General features: G+C 55.9%; 1 protein-coding gene across 4 annotated transcripts; it reads right to left on the reverse strand.

The window, feature by feature from the left end:
- Positions 1-3,487: 3,487 nt before the first annotated feature.
- On the reverse strand, positions 3,488-13,629 carry LOC308469046 (sphingomyelin phosphodiesterase 5-like). Of its 4 annotated transcripts, XM_081024362.1 has the most exons (9): positions 13,303-13,629; positions 11,350-11,474; positions 8,742-9,797; positions 6,662-6,734; positions 5,592-5,732; positions 5,405-5,494; positions 5,021-5,084; positions 4,498-4,648; positions 3,488-4,317 (listed from the first exon to the last, which is right to left on the reverse strand). In XM_081024362.1, exons 3-9 carry the CDS (start codon positions 9,675-9,677, stop codon positions 4,219-4,221), a joined length of 1,554 nt encoding a protein of 517 aa, XP_080880488.1. In that variant the 5' UTR covers positions 9,678-9,797; positions 11,350-11,474; positions 13,303-13,629; the 3' UTR covers positions 3,488-4,218. The 4 variants fall into 4 exon arrangements, with proteins under 4 accessions (XP_080880488.1, XP_080880486.1, XP_080880489.1 ...); XM_081024360.1 differs by lacking the exon at positions 11,350-11,474; XM_081024363.1 differs by lacking the exon at positions 11,350-11,474 and having other exon boundaries at positions 8,742-9,759; positions 13,281-13,629.
- Positions 13,630-14,003: the final 374 nt, after the last annotated feature.

Genomic DNA, 14,003 nt, shown 5'->3' on the forward strand with positions numbered 1-14,003 from the left:
ACAGGTAGCCATTCCAGAAATAACAAACCCAGATGAAGGCAAAAGGGTGTGATTAACTTGGCTGGGAAACAGGGAAATGTAAATATATCTTTTGTTACACTTGATGGGTGTTTGGTGGAGGGCAAGGAGAACCATGGGGCAGGGTCCAGGATGCTCAGATTACGGCCACCAGACCTCCCCTTTCATGATGTAACCGTGATGTACCGTATTAGTGATGTACCGGTAGTTGGGAGGGGTGTAACATGGGGATTGGGACGCAGGTGGCGCTGTGGGTTAAACCACAGAGCCTAGGACTTGCCGATCAGAAGGTCAGCGGTTCGAATCCCTGCGACGGGGTGAGCTCCCAGTTCGAAAGGTCAGCGGTTCGAATCCCTGCGACAGGGTGAGCTCCCAGTTCGAAAGCACGTCAAAGTGCAAGTAGATAAATAGGTACCGCTCTGGCGGGAAGGTAAACGCCGTTTCCATGCGCTGCTCTGGTTTGCCAGAAGCGGCTTAGTCATGCTGGCCACTTGACCCGGAAACTGTACACCGGCTCCCTTGGCCAATAAAGCAAGATGAGCGCCGCAACCCCAGAGTCGGCCACGACTGGACCTAATGGTCAGGGGTGCCTTTACCTTTTAACATGGGGATTAGCAGCTAATAAAACCTTGGGTTCTCTTTTGTTTGGGGCTTCCATCTTGTTCCACCTGGTGGCAGGTGGGAGTCCTGTCGCGACAGTCTTCAATCAAGACCAAGCCTACTGGCTGCTGTTTTGCTCTGGTATTCCTGGCTGCTGTCCTTGTTTTTTTGTCCAAGGGAGCCCCCAGATTTCTCAGTTAACAGTCCTCCTGCCCACCCTGAAGATCCAGCTCCCTGGCTGCAAACCTGGAGCAGGACTGGCTGTGCAGGAGGAGGAGGAATGGAAGTGGCAGGAGAGGCAGCAGTTGATAAAGAGGAGAAAGGGAAAGGCATGGAAGAAGAGGAAGCTTCTGGAACAAGACTCCTCCTCCTGACAGTCCACAGTCCTCATCTTGCCAAGTGCAGTGGGCGGCCCTGTTCTCTCTGCCTTGGAAGTGGTGGCCCAGCCAGAGATTGGGTGGCCAGCCTCCCATCCAAGTTTGGCACTAGGGGGCTCCTAGTTGGTCCTGGCCAACAGCCCAGACATGGCAAGATGCCTGCGGATCCCCTGGCCAGGCTCCCCTACAGGACGAGGCAAGACCCTTTGGGACACCTCAACTAAATTTAATTTAATTAAACTGCAACTCAATTTAATAAGCAAATCCTTTCCAAGCCTACTCAGAAGGAAGGCCAGACTGGAACTTAAGGGTGCATAGGAGTGTAAGCACAGCACTGATGCGGAATGAAAACGTCTGTGGCCTTTAAAAATTAAATTGTAAAATGGCAAGACTTGGAAAACTACAAAACCCTTTTCATTAGGGAAATATGTTTCTTCAGTGTGGGAGAATCTGGGTTTATTCAAACTGCCCAATGGAAGGGCCCACTCTGTAGATAATATTAGGTTCGCTGTCTTAATTATTCAGTGACTGAACTATTATTTAATTATTTAGTGATGAAATAATTGGAATATAATTAATCCTGCAGTATTCATAAGATAACCAGAAACAACAGTATAAGACCCTGGTCAGGGGCTTCTCAGTTCTAAGTGAGTAAGACGAGTCAACCCAGAGAAAGTTAAAAATCCCCAGGTTTCCTCTGTTGTCACAGGAGATTGGTCTCCTTCTGCAAACGCCGATTGATGGCAAACAGGATTTCCGTCCTCCTGGCACTTGAAAGGGTGCATGAAGTTTGTCAGCTGTGACTGGGCTGTCTTCCCTGGGGAATTCCAGAGCAGAGACCAGTGAGACCAGAGGCTCTGCTGCTGGGGGAACTGCTTCTCATAGCAGCCCCTGACTTGGGCTGGGAGTTAGGATGCAGCAGCTGCCTCTACCATACAAGGCTCAGGCTCAGTTGCTTTCTTGCTGAAGCGACTCAGAATTCTGCCCAGCCCAAGATCAGTGCCCACCTGGCATGGGATGCCCACTTTTTGCTCTGGTTTGCAAATGTACCTGGGGGTCCTGAGAACGGTTGGCCACCACCTGGGCCACAGGAATGATATCAGCACTATCATGGCTGCTATTTGTTCATCCTTTTTATCCCCTTTCCCTTTTGCTGACAAGTGCTTTGTGCAACTTTTCTCTCTTTCGTACCTGCTCTAGTCTGTGGGTGATGCCCTGCTCCTGGGATTCAGCAACTACCTGTTTGGCAGGTAGCTCACACTGCAATCCCACACCTGTCTGCTCAGAACAAACCCCTCCAGCCATCCTTTTTGAAGAAGATTCCTCAGGATGTTATCAGAGCTCTTATATGAAAGGAAGCAGACCACCAACCAAGACAGTTTCACACCAGGAGTTTGAGCCAAAGGAAAACCTACCCAGGCAAGTTTTTCTCTCTGCAATGATTCCATGGGGGGAAACTGAAAGGTCTGAGGAGGACGTCCCCAGATGTTGTGTGCTCAGTCCCACAATGCATGCACATCTCCTGAGATGCTTGTGAGAGGGCAAAAGGCTGCACCCGCCCCCAGCTCTCCCTCCCCAGTCCGCCTTCCAGGAGCCGGCAGCCCAGAGGTGCCAAGCGGCAGTGGGGTTTCTGCATCCCTTCCTCCCGCCACCTGCACTCCTGGCGGGGGACACCATACCCAACTCCTAGGCATGCTTCTGCTGCAGGTGATGGACCTTCTCCAGAAACCCTGGTTCGTTTTGATTTTGGGCAAGTTGGCATCAATTTAATGTGGGGCAAGAGGCACAGAGAGGAGTATCAAAGTGGCAGAGAAGGTGATGCCAGGCAGACAAGGGGTGGGGGGAGAAAGGATAGAAATATTTGAGAAAGTAAAGAAGCAGAAGGGAAGGGACAGAGCCCAGCATGGAGGAGGAGGAGGATGGTGGTTTTGAGGAGGAAAGTGGGGGACAATGACGAGGGGCTCAGTGGTACCCTGTGCCCAAAATGGATCTCCCAGAAACTTGGAGCTGGCTCTGCTCCCCTCCCTCAGCAAAGGGCCAGACTTGTCGGGAAGTAGACAGACTGCTTCCTCATAAGAATGATAGCAGTGTAGAGCGGAAGGATACTCCAGGGTCCTCTGTCTAGCCTCTGTCAATGAAGGAATCCATGGCAGAGAAGGCAGAGGAGCCTCCAGCCAAGGGTCTCCTGCCCTGCTCACGCCATGAGACGCACAAGTCTCCTTCCACATGACCATGTGCAGCCACTGGGGCAGCTCTGCTCAAGACGGGAACGCAGGGCAGGCCGGCCATCTTGGCAGCAGGCAGACCTATCTCAGCAGAAGCTGTCTGAACCTGCTTTTTTACAGTTAAACCTGCAGTGCTCAGAGCGAGCGTCAAAGGGAACGGCGCTTATTTGGGATGGCAGTGAGTGCAGCCTAGCCTCAGGGCTCCACGGATCTCAGGAAGGCGAGCTGCTGGGACTCTGGCCAGGTGCCACTCCAAAGCCACGGGTCTTGCACAAAAACGAGCAGAAGTTTATTGAAAGGTATGAAGGTGAGCAGGTAAGCACTCACCTTCGGCACAGAGGGGCTAAGAAGTCCTTCTGCGTTTCACAAAAGAGAAACAGTTGGGTGAAAACACAAGCATTTGGTGTGGGGAAACTTCAGCCCTGAAGCGGGCGAAGGCCAGCCTGGCAGTCCCAGAGGGTAGGCCACGCCAGCCACGCTCCCCTATTTCCGCCAAGCTGAGTGGTGCTGCCACCCCCCAGGCACCATCCCTCATGCTTGGAGGGGCACCTTGAGTTGACAAATGAGGGTCACCCCTCCAATTCCACGCTCCACAGGGCCTTAGAGGGACGAGTCACAATCACGCCACGCAGGACATTTGTTTTTAAGCCTCAGTTTGGTAAAACCCTCGAAAGCTTGCAAGTGCTGGGGGTGTGGGGGTGATGGCCGTTGCAGGCCTGCCCTTTGGCCCTGGGGCTCCTGAAGGTCGTTCTCAGATTGGCAGGTGGAGGTAGTGCCTCGCCCACAAAGCGGCCGGCCAGTGCAGCCCCTTGCCACACCTCCAGCTTGGCCTGAGGCCTCCTGTGCCCCAGGAACCCCTGCCCCGTACAGATGCACGACTCCTCCTCGCCACTCAAACTGGGCCCAGGGCCTGATCCTGCTGCTGCTGCTGCTGAGCTCTGAGGAGGGTATGTGTCTTCCTGCTCACAGATGCCTCCCTGGCTTGGCATGGGAAGAGTTCACACTTCCGGCTGTGTCGTCAGGCGAAGCTGCAGGCCCACTGGCAGGTGGTCTGAGAAGGTGGCCAGGCGAGTGATGAAGAAGAACTTCTCCACATCCTGGAAGCAAAGGGGGGGGCGGAGAGAGACCATGAGGGCAGGGCAGGCAGCAGAGAGGAGAGCGAGCCCAGAGGCAGGAGCCCCTTGGGCACCCCTGCAACACCCACCTCCTCAGTTCATGAGCAAGAGAGCATTTAAGGGCCCCCCCAGGGCACTGCGCACTTGCAGCCTCTGACTCACCGTTTTCAGCTCCAGGGGGTTGAGGTGTTCCCGGTAAAGGATGTAGTCAATGCGCCGCCCCTCGCTCGAGGTCACCGAGGGGTCGGGGGTCCCGTCCTTCGTGATGTGGCCGGCCAGGTACTTCCTCCGCCCCTTGGGCTCTGTGAGGGTTCTGCGAGGCAACGGAAAGACATGTCCACCAGGAAGGGGCTGTGGGTCTCAGGGCAGCCCCTCCTGTGGGGTCCCACACTGGGACACCTCATGCTGATGGTCCACTGCAAGCGCCCCCAGAAAAGCCCACCCAGCACCTTGCTCTTCTTCAGAGGGCTTCCCCCCCACTCCTCCTATAGGGAGGGGGCCCAGCTCAAAATGAAAAAGGCCATGTGCAAAGTCCCCCTCCCCCTGCAAAACCCAAATTTTATCCTGTCAATTTTGCCGCTGCCCGCCCCCCAGCAAAGGAAGACAGCAGCTGCCACCCCCAGCTCTGCCAAGTCCAGCAATCCTGCCACGGAAGGAACCCCCCCAGCCCAGTTCAGCCCCTCACCTCTGCATGCGCTTTGGGGTCGACACAGCCTTGCTATAGATCTTCAGGTAATTCATCAGGGTGCCTGTGGGGGGGGAGGGACAGTTGTCAGTTCAAGGTGTGGCATTTTTGCACTCTCCCCCCACCTGTTCATGCTTGGGGGGCTGCCCTACAAGGCTAGCTGGAGAGTTGGGAAGAGAAGAGGCCAGCAGCACAGCCCACCCCCATCTGACTTCCCATGATGCCCCTCTACCTGCCCCCCCCCAGAAACACCTGGCCTCTGCCCAACAGCAGAGCACAGAGAGAAAAACCCATCCTTGCGCCACAGGGCAGAGCGCAGGAAGGTCTAGAAGCAGAGGCAAGGCCAAGGTGGGGCAGGCATGCTGTGTGGGGGCACAGACCCACCGATAGCCCAAGGCTTGTCCTTCCGGGGTCCGATGCGGCACGGATCTGTGTAGACGTTGAAGATCTCATGCACTTGCTCCAGCGCATCCCCTGTGGAGAAAGGAGCAGGGAGGGAGGATGGCAGGTGAGGGGGAATCCTCAGACACACACCCCTCGCCTGCCCCCTCCAGGAACCCCACCTGCGTACCTGTCGAGCAGTTGTCAAAGTTGAGGTCCCCACAGTAGATGTCGAAGGCCACAATGTCCCCGGGCTGAGCATTTGCATCCTGGAATTGCTGGGCCCAAAGCAGACTCAGAGTCAGCTGGTCGCACCGGACCTGGCTGTCAGCTGGGAGAAAGTGGGAGGAGGCGTCAGCCCAAGAGGGCACAGCAAGAAGGGGGGGGGGTGGAGAGGCCAGAGCTCCCCTGGAGAGGGCTGGCGGACCCTCCCTCTCCTGCCGGGATGTGGGGAGAGCAGAGCAAGAGGGCAGGAGGAGGCGTTGGCCAGGGGAGCACACAAGACCCTCAGAGCCTGCTGGGTCAGGCCTATGGTCCAAGTTGGTGGCTCTTGCTGCTTCCTGGGGAAGCGAGCGCCATAGCTGAACTCTGCTCTGCATGAAGGAGGACTTTTCTTTTTATCATCCTGAATTAATAATAATAATAATATATAATTATTAATTTAAATATATACCACCCTACACCCACAGGTCTCAGGCAGGTTCACAGGATAAAACCAGATATAAAATTCAAAAGTACATAATCAAATAAAAACAACAACCCAATAACCCCCCAACACATTTTTAAAATCAACCAAAATCCTGGTTAAAGAGGAACGTTTTTGCCTGGCGCCTAAAGGTATATAATGAAGGTATATAATGTAGGTGCCAGGAAAACTTCCCTGGGGAGAGCACCTCACAGACGGGGAGCCACTGCAGAGAAGGCCCTGTTTTTGTGTTGCCACCCTCCGAACCTTTCGAGGAGGGGGCACACAAAGGAGGGCCTCAGAAGATGATCTCAAGGTCTGGGTAGGTTCATATGGGAAAAGGCGGTCCTTGAGTTATTGCGGTCCTGAGCCATTTAAGGCTTTATAGCTCAAAACCAGCACTTTGAATTGGGCCCGGAAACTAATGGGTAGCCAGTGCAGTCGGAGCAGGGTCAGTGTGAGATGCTCAAACCGTCTTCCAACGTGCGGCTTCGTTGGATGTCCACAAGGTATGTTATATATAGCGTCATGTGAGAGAGGGAGAAGAAGACACCCTCTCCCCATCCTTCACTTACCTTCTGGAGCGTGCATGTGGGTGCAGTTCAGGTACCCCACAATCCTTTGCCCTTGAGAAGCTCCCAGTTGCACCTGAGACACACAGGAAACATGGCAGGCCAAGCATCACCAAGGGAAACAGTCTAAGGGAAGGCACTCCAGGGAGAAAACAGATTCCAGCTAGCAGCCCCGAGACCATCTTGGTCCATTCTCCAGCCCCCAGGAGACCCCCTTACAGACCTCCTGGAAAACAACTCCCGCCTCTAAATGAGGGCAGAATCTGCAGAAGGCACAGGCAGTTGTTGTCGTTGTCCCCCGCCCCCCCGCCATGCTTCTGAGGACCCTCACTCAAATGCGCCTTTTGCTAACTCTGGGGCTGCTGTAAGGGAACCCCAAACACCCCCCAAAGGCAGGAAACAGAACCACTTTTCCTTTTGCAGCTTCCACACCTGCAAGCGTGCACCCTCACACACGCACTCGCACACCGGAGCAACTTTCTGATCAGGTTCAGCTTGGTCTTCCAGTTAATGTTTGCCAAGGGCTGGAGAAAGTGCAAATCTTGGACAAACAAGAGTGATTTTGATTTCGGGCAGGGAGGCATGTGGAGGGCAGGGCTAGGAAATCCTCGGACCAGTGGATAATATTTTTCCTGGAATGGGTCTTTAGGGTGTGAGGCAGGGCGTGGGGTGATACCAGTTCTTGGTGCTCGGCTAGGAGACCCAATCTGCTGCTGGGCCCCAGCGGTGCTGGCTCTGCGCCTCCCGAGGGCACCTGCTGAGCACAGAGATCCATTTCCAGGCAGGCAGGAGGGTTGCCATGAAATCAGGAGACCTCAATGTGGTTGCCCAGCTGCAAGAGGAAGCACCCTCCACCCACGCTCAAGGACTCTCTAATCTTTGGCTGCACGCACAACGTATGTTTGAAGCGTATGGCTTCACAGCCGTAATCTGTTAAGGGTGCTGAGAACTGTAGCTCTCTGAGGGGGTAAACCAGTTCCCGGAATTCTCTGCGGGAAGCCATGTGCTTTAAATGCACAGAGAGAAGCCCTGCAGCGGATCCAAGGGAGCGTGGGAGGGAGCGCTGCTCCCCAGGCAATCTCTTTGCTCTCTTGCCTCCCCCCCCCCCCCCCCCGTTCTGGGTTCCCATGCAGATCAGAAAATGGCAGCAAAGTGACAAGCTCTCTTTGGAGGTGGCTGCTCCTAATCCAGCCACGTCCCTGCTGGCACGGGGAGTACAGGAGCAGCAGCAAGGGCACAGCACTGCCAACCTTCCTTAGCAAAGACTCCTGCCAACGCAACAGCACCCTCAAGGCTGCCTAGTCCTCCCAGGACTGCCTGGGGACAGCAAGCGCAGCCCTTCAGCACCCAGTTCAGCCCTCCGGAAGTGAAATGGCCCCTCCCATGTCATTTCCTTCTGTGCCAGCGACTTTGAGGGGGGCATTGCTAAGGTTCAGCATTAGTTGTGGGTCCCATAAAGGAGAAGCAGGAGTCCTGCTTTTAGGAGAGAGGGGAGAAGAGGCAGGCAGGCAGCAGGAGGGATTCCCTCCTTCGGTCACAGAAACACACCACAAGAGAGCAACATGGGGGGCTGCCTTATCAGAAGCCAAATGTAGGTCTGTCTAGTGTAGAGTGGGAAGGAACCCCCAAGGGTCATCTAGTCCAACCCCAGAAATCAAGCTTATTATATTAACTTACAAATCCCTGAACAACTAGGGTCCTGTCTGACCCCTCATATCCCGGCTTGGTTACTGAGATCATCTGCAGTGTCGTTGGGGGAGTTGGCAAGGCTTGTCTGACAACAAGATACTGAGCCTTTAGTGTCATGGGCCAGTCCTGTGGAACTCCCTGCCACCAGAGATTCAGCAGGCACCTTCTGTTTCAACTTTTAAATACCTGCCGAAAATTTTTCTATTCCGCCAGACCTATGTAGGCAGTTGAGAGAACATCGCCCACAATGGTCTACTGATGTTTGCTGTTAATTCTTTTGCTTTCAACTTGTTTTTATGTTTATGATATATTTCTATGACATAGCGGTATGGAAATATTGTTGTAAATAAGCAAGCAAGCAAGCCAAGGAGCCTCCCTCCCCCCCGCCTCTCACCTGCACACTGAGCAGCCCTTTGGCGCTGAAGGCGTCCTCGCCCGTGCCGTTGGGGTAGCAGTGGTACTGCACGGCCAGGACTGGGTAGCGGCTGGCCAGGAAGAGCCCGCTGTTCAGGAGCTTCAGGGCCGAGCAGCCCACCACCCCGAGGGTGCCCACGTCGTAGATGATGTGCTCATAGCAGGGGGCGAGGAAATGGCGCACCTGCCCCGAGGCCTGCCGGTCAAAGACCTCCTGCAGGCACACAACGTCCGCGTAGGGGGGGAAGTGGGTCGTGATCTCCCTGGGCGACCCGGCAGCCGCTCCTTCCTCTTCGAGGGGCACCTCCAGCATCACATCCCCGCTGAGCTGAGGGGAGCCCTGGCCGGACCGTGGGGGGCTGGCCTCCATGGACCCATACTTCCTCCCGGCGGAGGGGCTGAAGCCAATCTGGAAGTCCCCCCGGGGGCCTGGCTCGTGAGACGGTGGGGAGCCGGAGGCCGCCCGCGCCAGCGCATGGCCGATGTGCTTGGCACGCCACTGCGTCCGCGACAGGTTGCTGAACTTGGCCAAGCCAACGGGAAGCAGGCAGAGGTTGCCGCTGACCACACTGAAGGTCTTTGCCGGGCCAGGGAGCACCCACGGCTCTGGCGGGGCCTGGTTCGGCGTGTGTTGGTAGGCAAAGGGGCGGCGGGCGGCCTGCAGGGGCAGCCACAGCAGGAAGGCCAGCAGCGAGAAAGGGGCAGAGAGGAGCAGCAGGGGCACCAAGACAACCCCCTTGCCTGCCGCCTCCAGGGCATAGGGCAGGCCGTGCTGGTGTTCTTGCTTTTCCTGGGTGGTCTGCTGCAAGGCCAGCAGCTGGTTCACCAGCCAATAGCTGGGGAAGAGGATGTGTCGCAGCACAGAGTCCATGGCCCCCAGGACACAGCTGGAGTAGGGCGACTCGCGCAGACCCATCCTAGGGCTGCAGCAGCAGCAGCAACAGGGCCTTCCGAGGGGGGCTCCTCCGGGCCCCAAATGGATCCTGGGTGGCTGGCCTCTTGGTCACCAGGCCTCTTGGCTCTGGGGGGCTGGATCCTGTGGAAGAGAAGCAGTAAAAGTAAGAGGCTACTCTGGTTAAGGGAGGGGGGTCTTGGGCTCAGTGATGTGGTCTGGCAGTTAGATTCTGCATCCTCCCTGAACTCTAAAGGGAGCAGAGTGAGGATGGAGTAGTTTTTTTTGGGGGGAGAAGGTCCAGCTAGGACTCTTTGGCTCTGCTGCCAGAGCAGGGCAGAAACCAAATTGGCTCTCCTGTTGGTGTTCAGCCACCGTTTTTTCAACCCTACATTTGAAAAACGCCTTCTCAACATCAACTCTTTTTTGGCAGTTGGAATACAACGAACATTGAGGGGGAAATATCAGAATAGATAAAATGCCGGAAGGGCGAAGAGCACGTCAAGCCCCGAGGGCCTGATCTCGCTCCAGGGGTCGCTCTTCAGGTGCGCCTTGCAGAGATGGCTCTCCAGTTCATGGGACTAAATAAATGCTCTTTTAAGCAGATGCAAAGAGGGGGCGTCCCAGGGGGAGAAGGTGCCCACGTGGGGGGGGGGCTGGGCTGAAGTTGCCTCCACACTCACCCCCACCTCGGGCAGACGGGATAGCTGCCCCCTCCCCGGAAAGCCGGTCCCCCTACTCCTTCCCGCAGATGCCTCACCCGCCTCCACCCAGCCACCTCGCGCGTCTAGAAGCGGAGCAGTCAGCGCGCCCGGCCGCCTCCCTCTGGGCGCGCCTGGCCTCTCGCCCGGCAGGTGAGGACTCCGAGCCGGGGCCAGCCGCCCGCCCGCCCCCTCCAGGACCCGCCTCGGCCCGCCCGCCCGGCCTCCCTGCTTGCCCGGCGGGTTAATGGTTAGCCAGCCTCCCTCGGGCAGCTGGCGAGCGGCTTCTCCCGGCTCCGGCTCGCCCCGTCCATCCCCCCGCAATGTAGGGCGCGCAGCGCAGCATCCCGGGCGCTTCGTGGCGGTTGAAGGCGAGCCCAGCAGTTGGCACCCGCGGGGCGCGGGGACGCCCGAGGGCGGGCAGAGAGGAAAGGAAGGGGGATCCCGGAAGCCCCCTTGATCCAGGCGGGGAAGAGGAGCCCCCGGGGAAATCCCCACTTACTGCCTGGGGCGCCTGGGCTCTGCGGGCGCCACCCCGGGCGGAGGCGCCCGCCCGCCCGCCTCCTTCCCGTTGCCGCGGGCGGGAGAGAGAACGGAGGAGCGCGGCAGGGAAGGGAGGGGGCCCGGCCCCCGAGGCCCCTTCCCCGGCCCAGGTGCAAAGGGCCTGCCGCCACCCCACTTGCCCCACATCGGGGCACTTCCTAGAGCCCCCTCTGCTCTTCCAACCCACCTGCTCTCAACGAAGCAGTCTAAATGTCTTTTCCAGGAGAGGGCCTTTCCCCTCCAGAGGGACCACTGCCACGCCCCCCCATCTGCCTCAGTTCCACTGGACACCCCTTTGCACCCATCGCCCCTCCTATTAATGTTTCGTTGCATTAATTATATTCTATTTATTCTATTAACAATATAACAGTTGAAAGTCCTCAAACTGAAGGGGAATATTTCCAAGGCCTGGCTGAAGAGGAATATTATTATTATTATTATTTTCCCTTTACCTTACTGGGGTTCTTGTCCCCACTCGGCCGTGGGGCTCCCAGGGTGAGCGTGGGCCAGTCACCACCTCTCAGCAGAGGCAGATTTAGGGGAGTGTGTGTTGCTTCGGCTGCAGTGGGCGCAGAGCCTATGGGGCAGAATGGAAGGCAAGAAGTGGAGGGGTATCAGATGTTGGCATCACGAATGACGCTGCTGAAATTTGAGAGCCCAAAGTCCAACGCTGCTCCCAGCCTAACCTACCTCACAGGGTTGTTGTGGGGGATTAACAGTGTGGGGGGGGAGAACCACGTGTGCCACCTGGGAGAAAGAGGTGGCACAGAAATGCAGTCAATGAAAAGAGAAAAGTGGACAGCGCTGAGCTAGAGGGACCAAGAGCCTGGATCTAAGGCCGCTGCTTGGAGGCTGCGCAGCAAACCTGCCCTGGGACCACCCTGCTCCTCAGGAGCCCTCACAATCTGCCCTCCCCCCATAGAAGCCTCACGTGGGGCACCCCTGAGAGAGTGGGCAATGCTGGTGGGTTCAGATCCCTTCTGTGCTGTGCCGCAGAAACAACAGGGACCCGTTTGACAAGGTTGTGGGTTTGAGTGAGCAAAGCAATTTGGACGCCACGAGGACAACAACGTCAACAACCTTGTCATTAGAATTCTCCTAATCATCCTAATTACCACAATTCCAAGGCACAGACAGGCCTGCCGAGTGCCTTCGAGAGCAAGCACACCTGAGCCTGTGCTGGTGGGCGGAGGACAGAACATTCATGAGCTGGTGAAACGGCAGCACTTTTTCATTGACATACCACATTGGTGGGGCTGCCAACGGAGTGGCTGTTGGATTCTGGAAAGGAGGAGGGGAGGGGCGAGGTGCAAATGTGCCAGCAGAGCCAATCTTGCTGAAGCATTTGCACTGCGCCATCCTCATCCCTCCATCCCAAGATGCAGCAGCGGCTCAGCTGGAGAGAGGTCAGGTGAGCAGCGCAGGCCATCCTTCTCTCATGCCAAGAGCCTCCTCATAAGAGGCTGGTTACAGCTGGATCAGTCCAAGGGGGGGGGGGGTGACCCACCTAGTTCAGCACATCCTGTTTTCCACAATGGCCAACCAGACACCCCACTGAGGGAAGCCACCATTGCAGGAGTTTGAATAGATGACCCTCAGGATCCCTTCCAATGCTACAGTTCTATGAAAGAGAAGCGCATGAAGACCATAGAATGGTATCACTGGAAGGGACCCAACAGGCCATCTAGTCCAGCCCCCTGCAATGCAGGGATCACAGCTAAGGGCTCCAAAGAAAATGCTGCTCATGGAAGTAAAAATGCAAAGGCACCATTGAGGTAGAGCAGCAAACAAGATAAGATAAATGCTTTCCTAGTGTGTCAAAAGGAAGAGGAACAGAATAATAATTAGTTCTGTTTATCAGCAGAGAAGATGAGATATAAAGATACACAGAGTACACTGAACCGTTTTTGTATTCAAGGAAGAGGACGTGGGTGCTAGAGGATTAACAGAATACCACAGGTCACGAGGTGGGCCAGACTTGCGTGCGTGTTTATAATTATTTGCAAACTGCTTTTTACATATGTCTCAAGGCCAGTGCTTTTTCCTTTAAAAAATGTTTAGGGGTACTCTCAATTTCCTACTCATATTGAAATACTGCCCCTCAATGAGGCCAAACTTAGATTCACAAAATGTACCCCTGCGTCGCCCCAGAAAAAAGCACTGCTCAAGGCCATTGACAGGTGTCCCACCAAAGTGACTATGCGACCATGGGACTCTAACTCCCAGCAGCCCCAGCAGCCCACCTCCCCCATCCCTGGCCTTCACAGAGAACCAGTGCAGGGAGAGGTGTTTATGAGGCTGGAGGAACGAGCCTTTTCCCCCGTGCCCTCCTGGGCATGGACAGACCTCCTCTGCCCAACTACAGTGCGAGGGCAAAGGGAACAGCCCCAACCCAAAGCACTCACCTCTCTGGGTGCTTGTCCAAAGCGGTCCAGGGGTAACCGGCTGGCTGCTGGTTGTGTCCAGCTGAGATCCTCCCCAAGAGCACCTGAGAGAAGAAGGCCTGGTGGGGAAGTGAGGCACAGCTGGGATCTAGGCAGCCACTCTAGGTGTCCTGTCATGTGTTCTAAATAGCCGGGCACTCAGTCATGCCTCATTGCGATCCAACTGCTTCGCCAGAGAGCTCCTGAAGGGCAGGCGCTTTGGGCAATCCAGCTCAGACCCAGCGGCTGACTAACAGGTCTTGCACCCGGACTTCCTTCAGCTTCCTGGTTTGATTGCAGATTAAATGCTGCAGATAATTATGGTCTCACGTGAGGAGGTGATGATGGCAGTGGTGATAAGGCAGCTCATGTGCCGCAGCCAGAGTGCAGTGGCAGGCGAGTGCAGGGGAGGGTTTTACACTCCAGGGAAAGAGGGCGTTCTCTCCAGGCAAAGAGTGTTCTGCCAAGCTTCAGATAATGAGATGCAGATTATTTAGGAGGGAGCACATCCCAGTCATAAACACATTTGCCTGGAAGCAGATTTCCCTCTTCCTCTTTCCTGGCATGGCACTGAGAAAGTCATCAGCATCAAACGTATGTTAGCAGAACTCCTTGCCACCACACTCCACTCCTGATGCCATGCTTGGTGTTTGTAGCTGGCAGAATAGCTGACACACACCTCC

This window comes from Podarcis pityusensis (genome assembly GCF_964106645.2).
Source record: "Podarcis pityusensis genome assembly, contig: HAP1_SCAFFOLD_832, whole genome shotgun sequence".
Taxonomy (NCBI): Eukaryota; Metazoa; Chordata; class Lepidosauria; order Squamata; family Lacertidae; genus Podarcis; species Podarcis pityusensis.

Excerpts from the sequence above, each read along its gene's own strand:
- LOC308469046 (XM_081024360.1), bottom strand. The coding sequence starts at position 9,677 with ATGGGTCTGCGCGAGTCGCCCTACTCCAGCTGTGTCCTGGGGGCCATG. Across the intron at positions 5,733-6,661 it reads CCACATGCACGCTCCAGAAG|CTGACAGCCAGGTCCGGTGC; the intron begins GTAAGTGAAGGA and ends ACTTTCTCCCAG. Across the intron at positions 5,085-5,404 it reads GGACAAGCCTTGGGCTATCG|GCACCCTGATGAATTACCTG; the intron begins GTGGGTCTGTGC and ends CCCCCCCCACAG.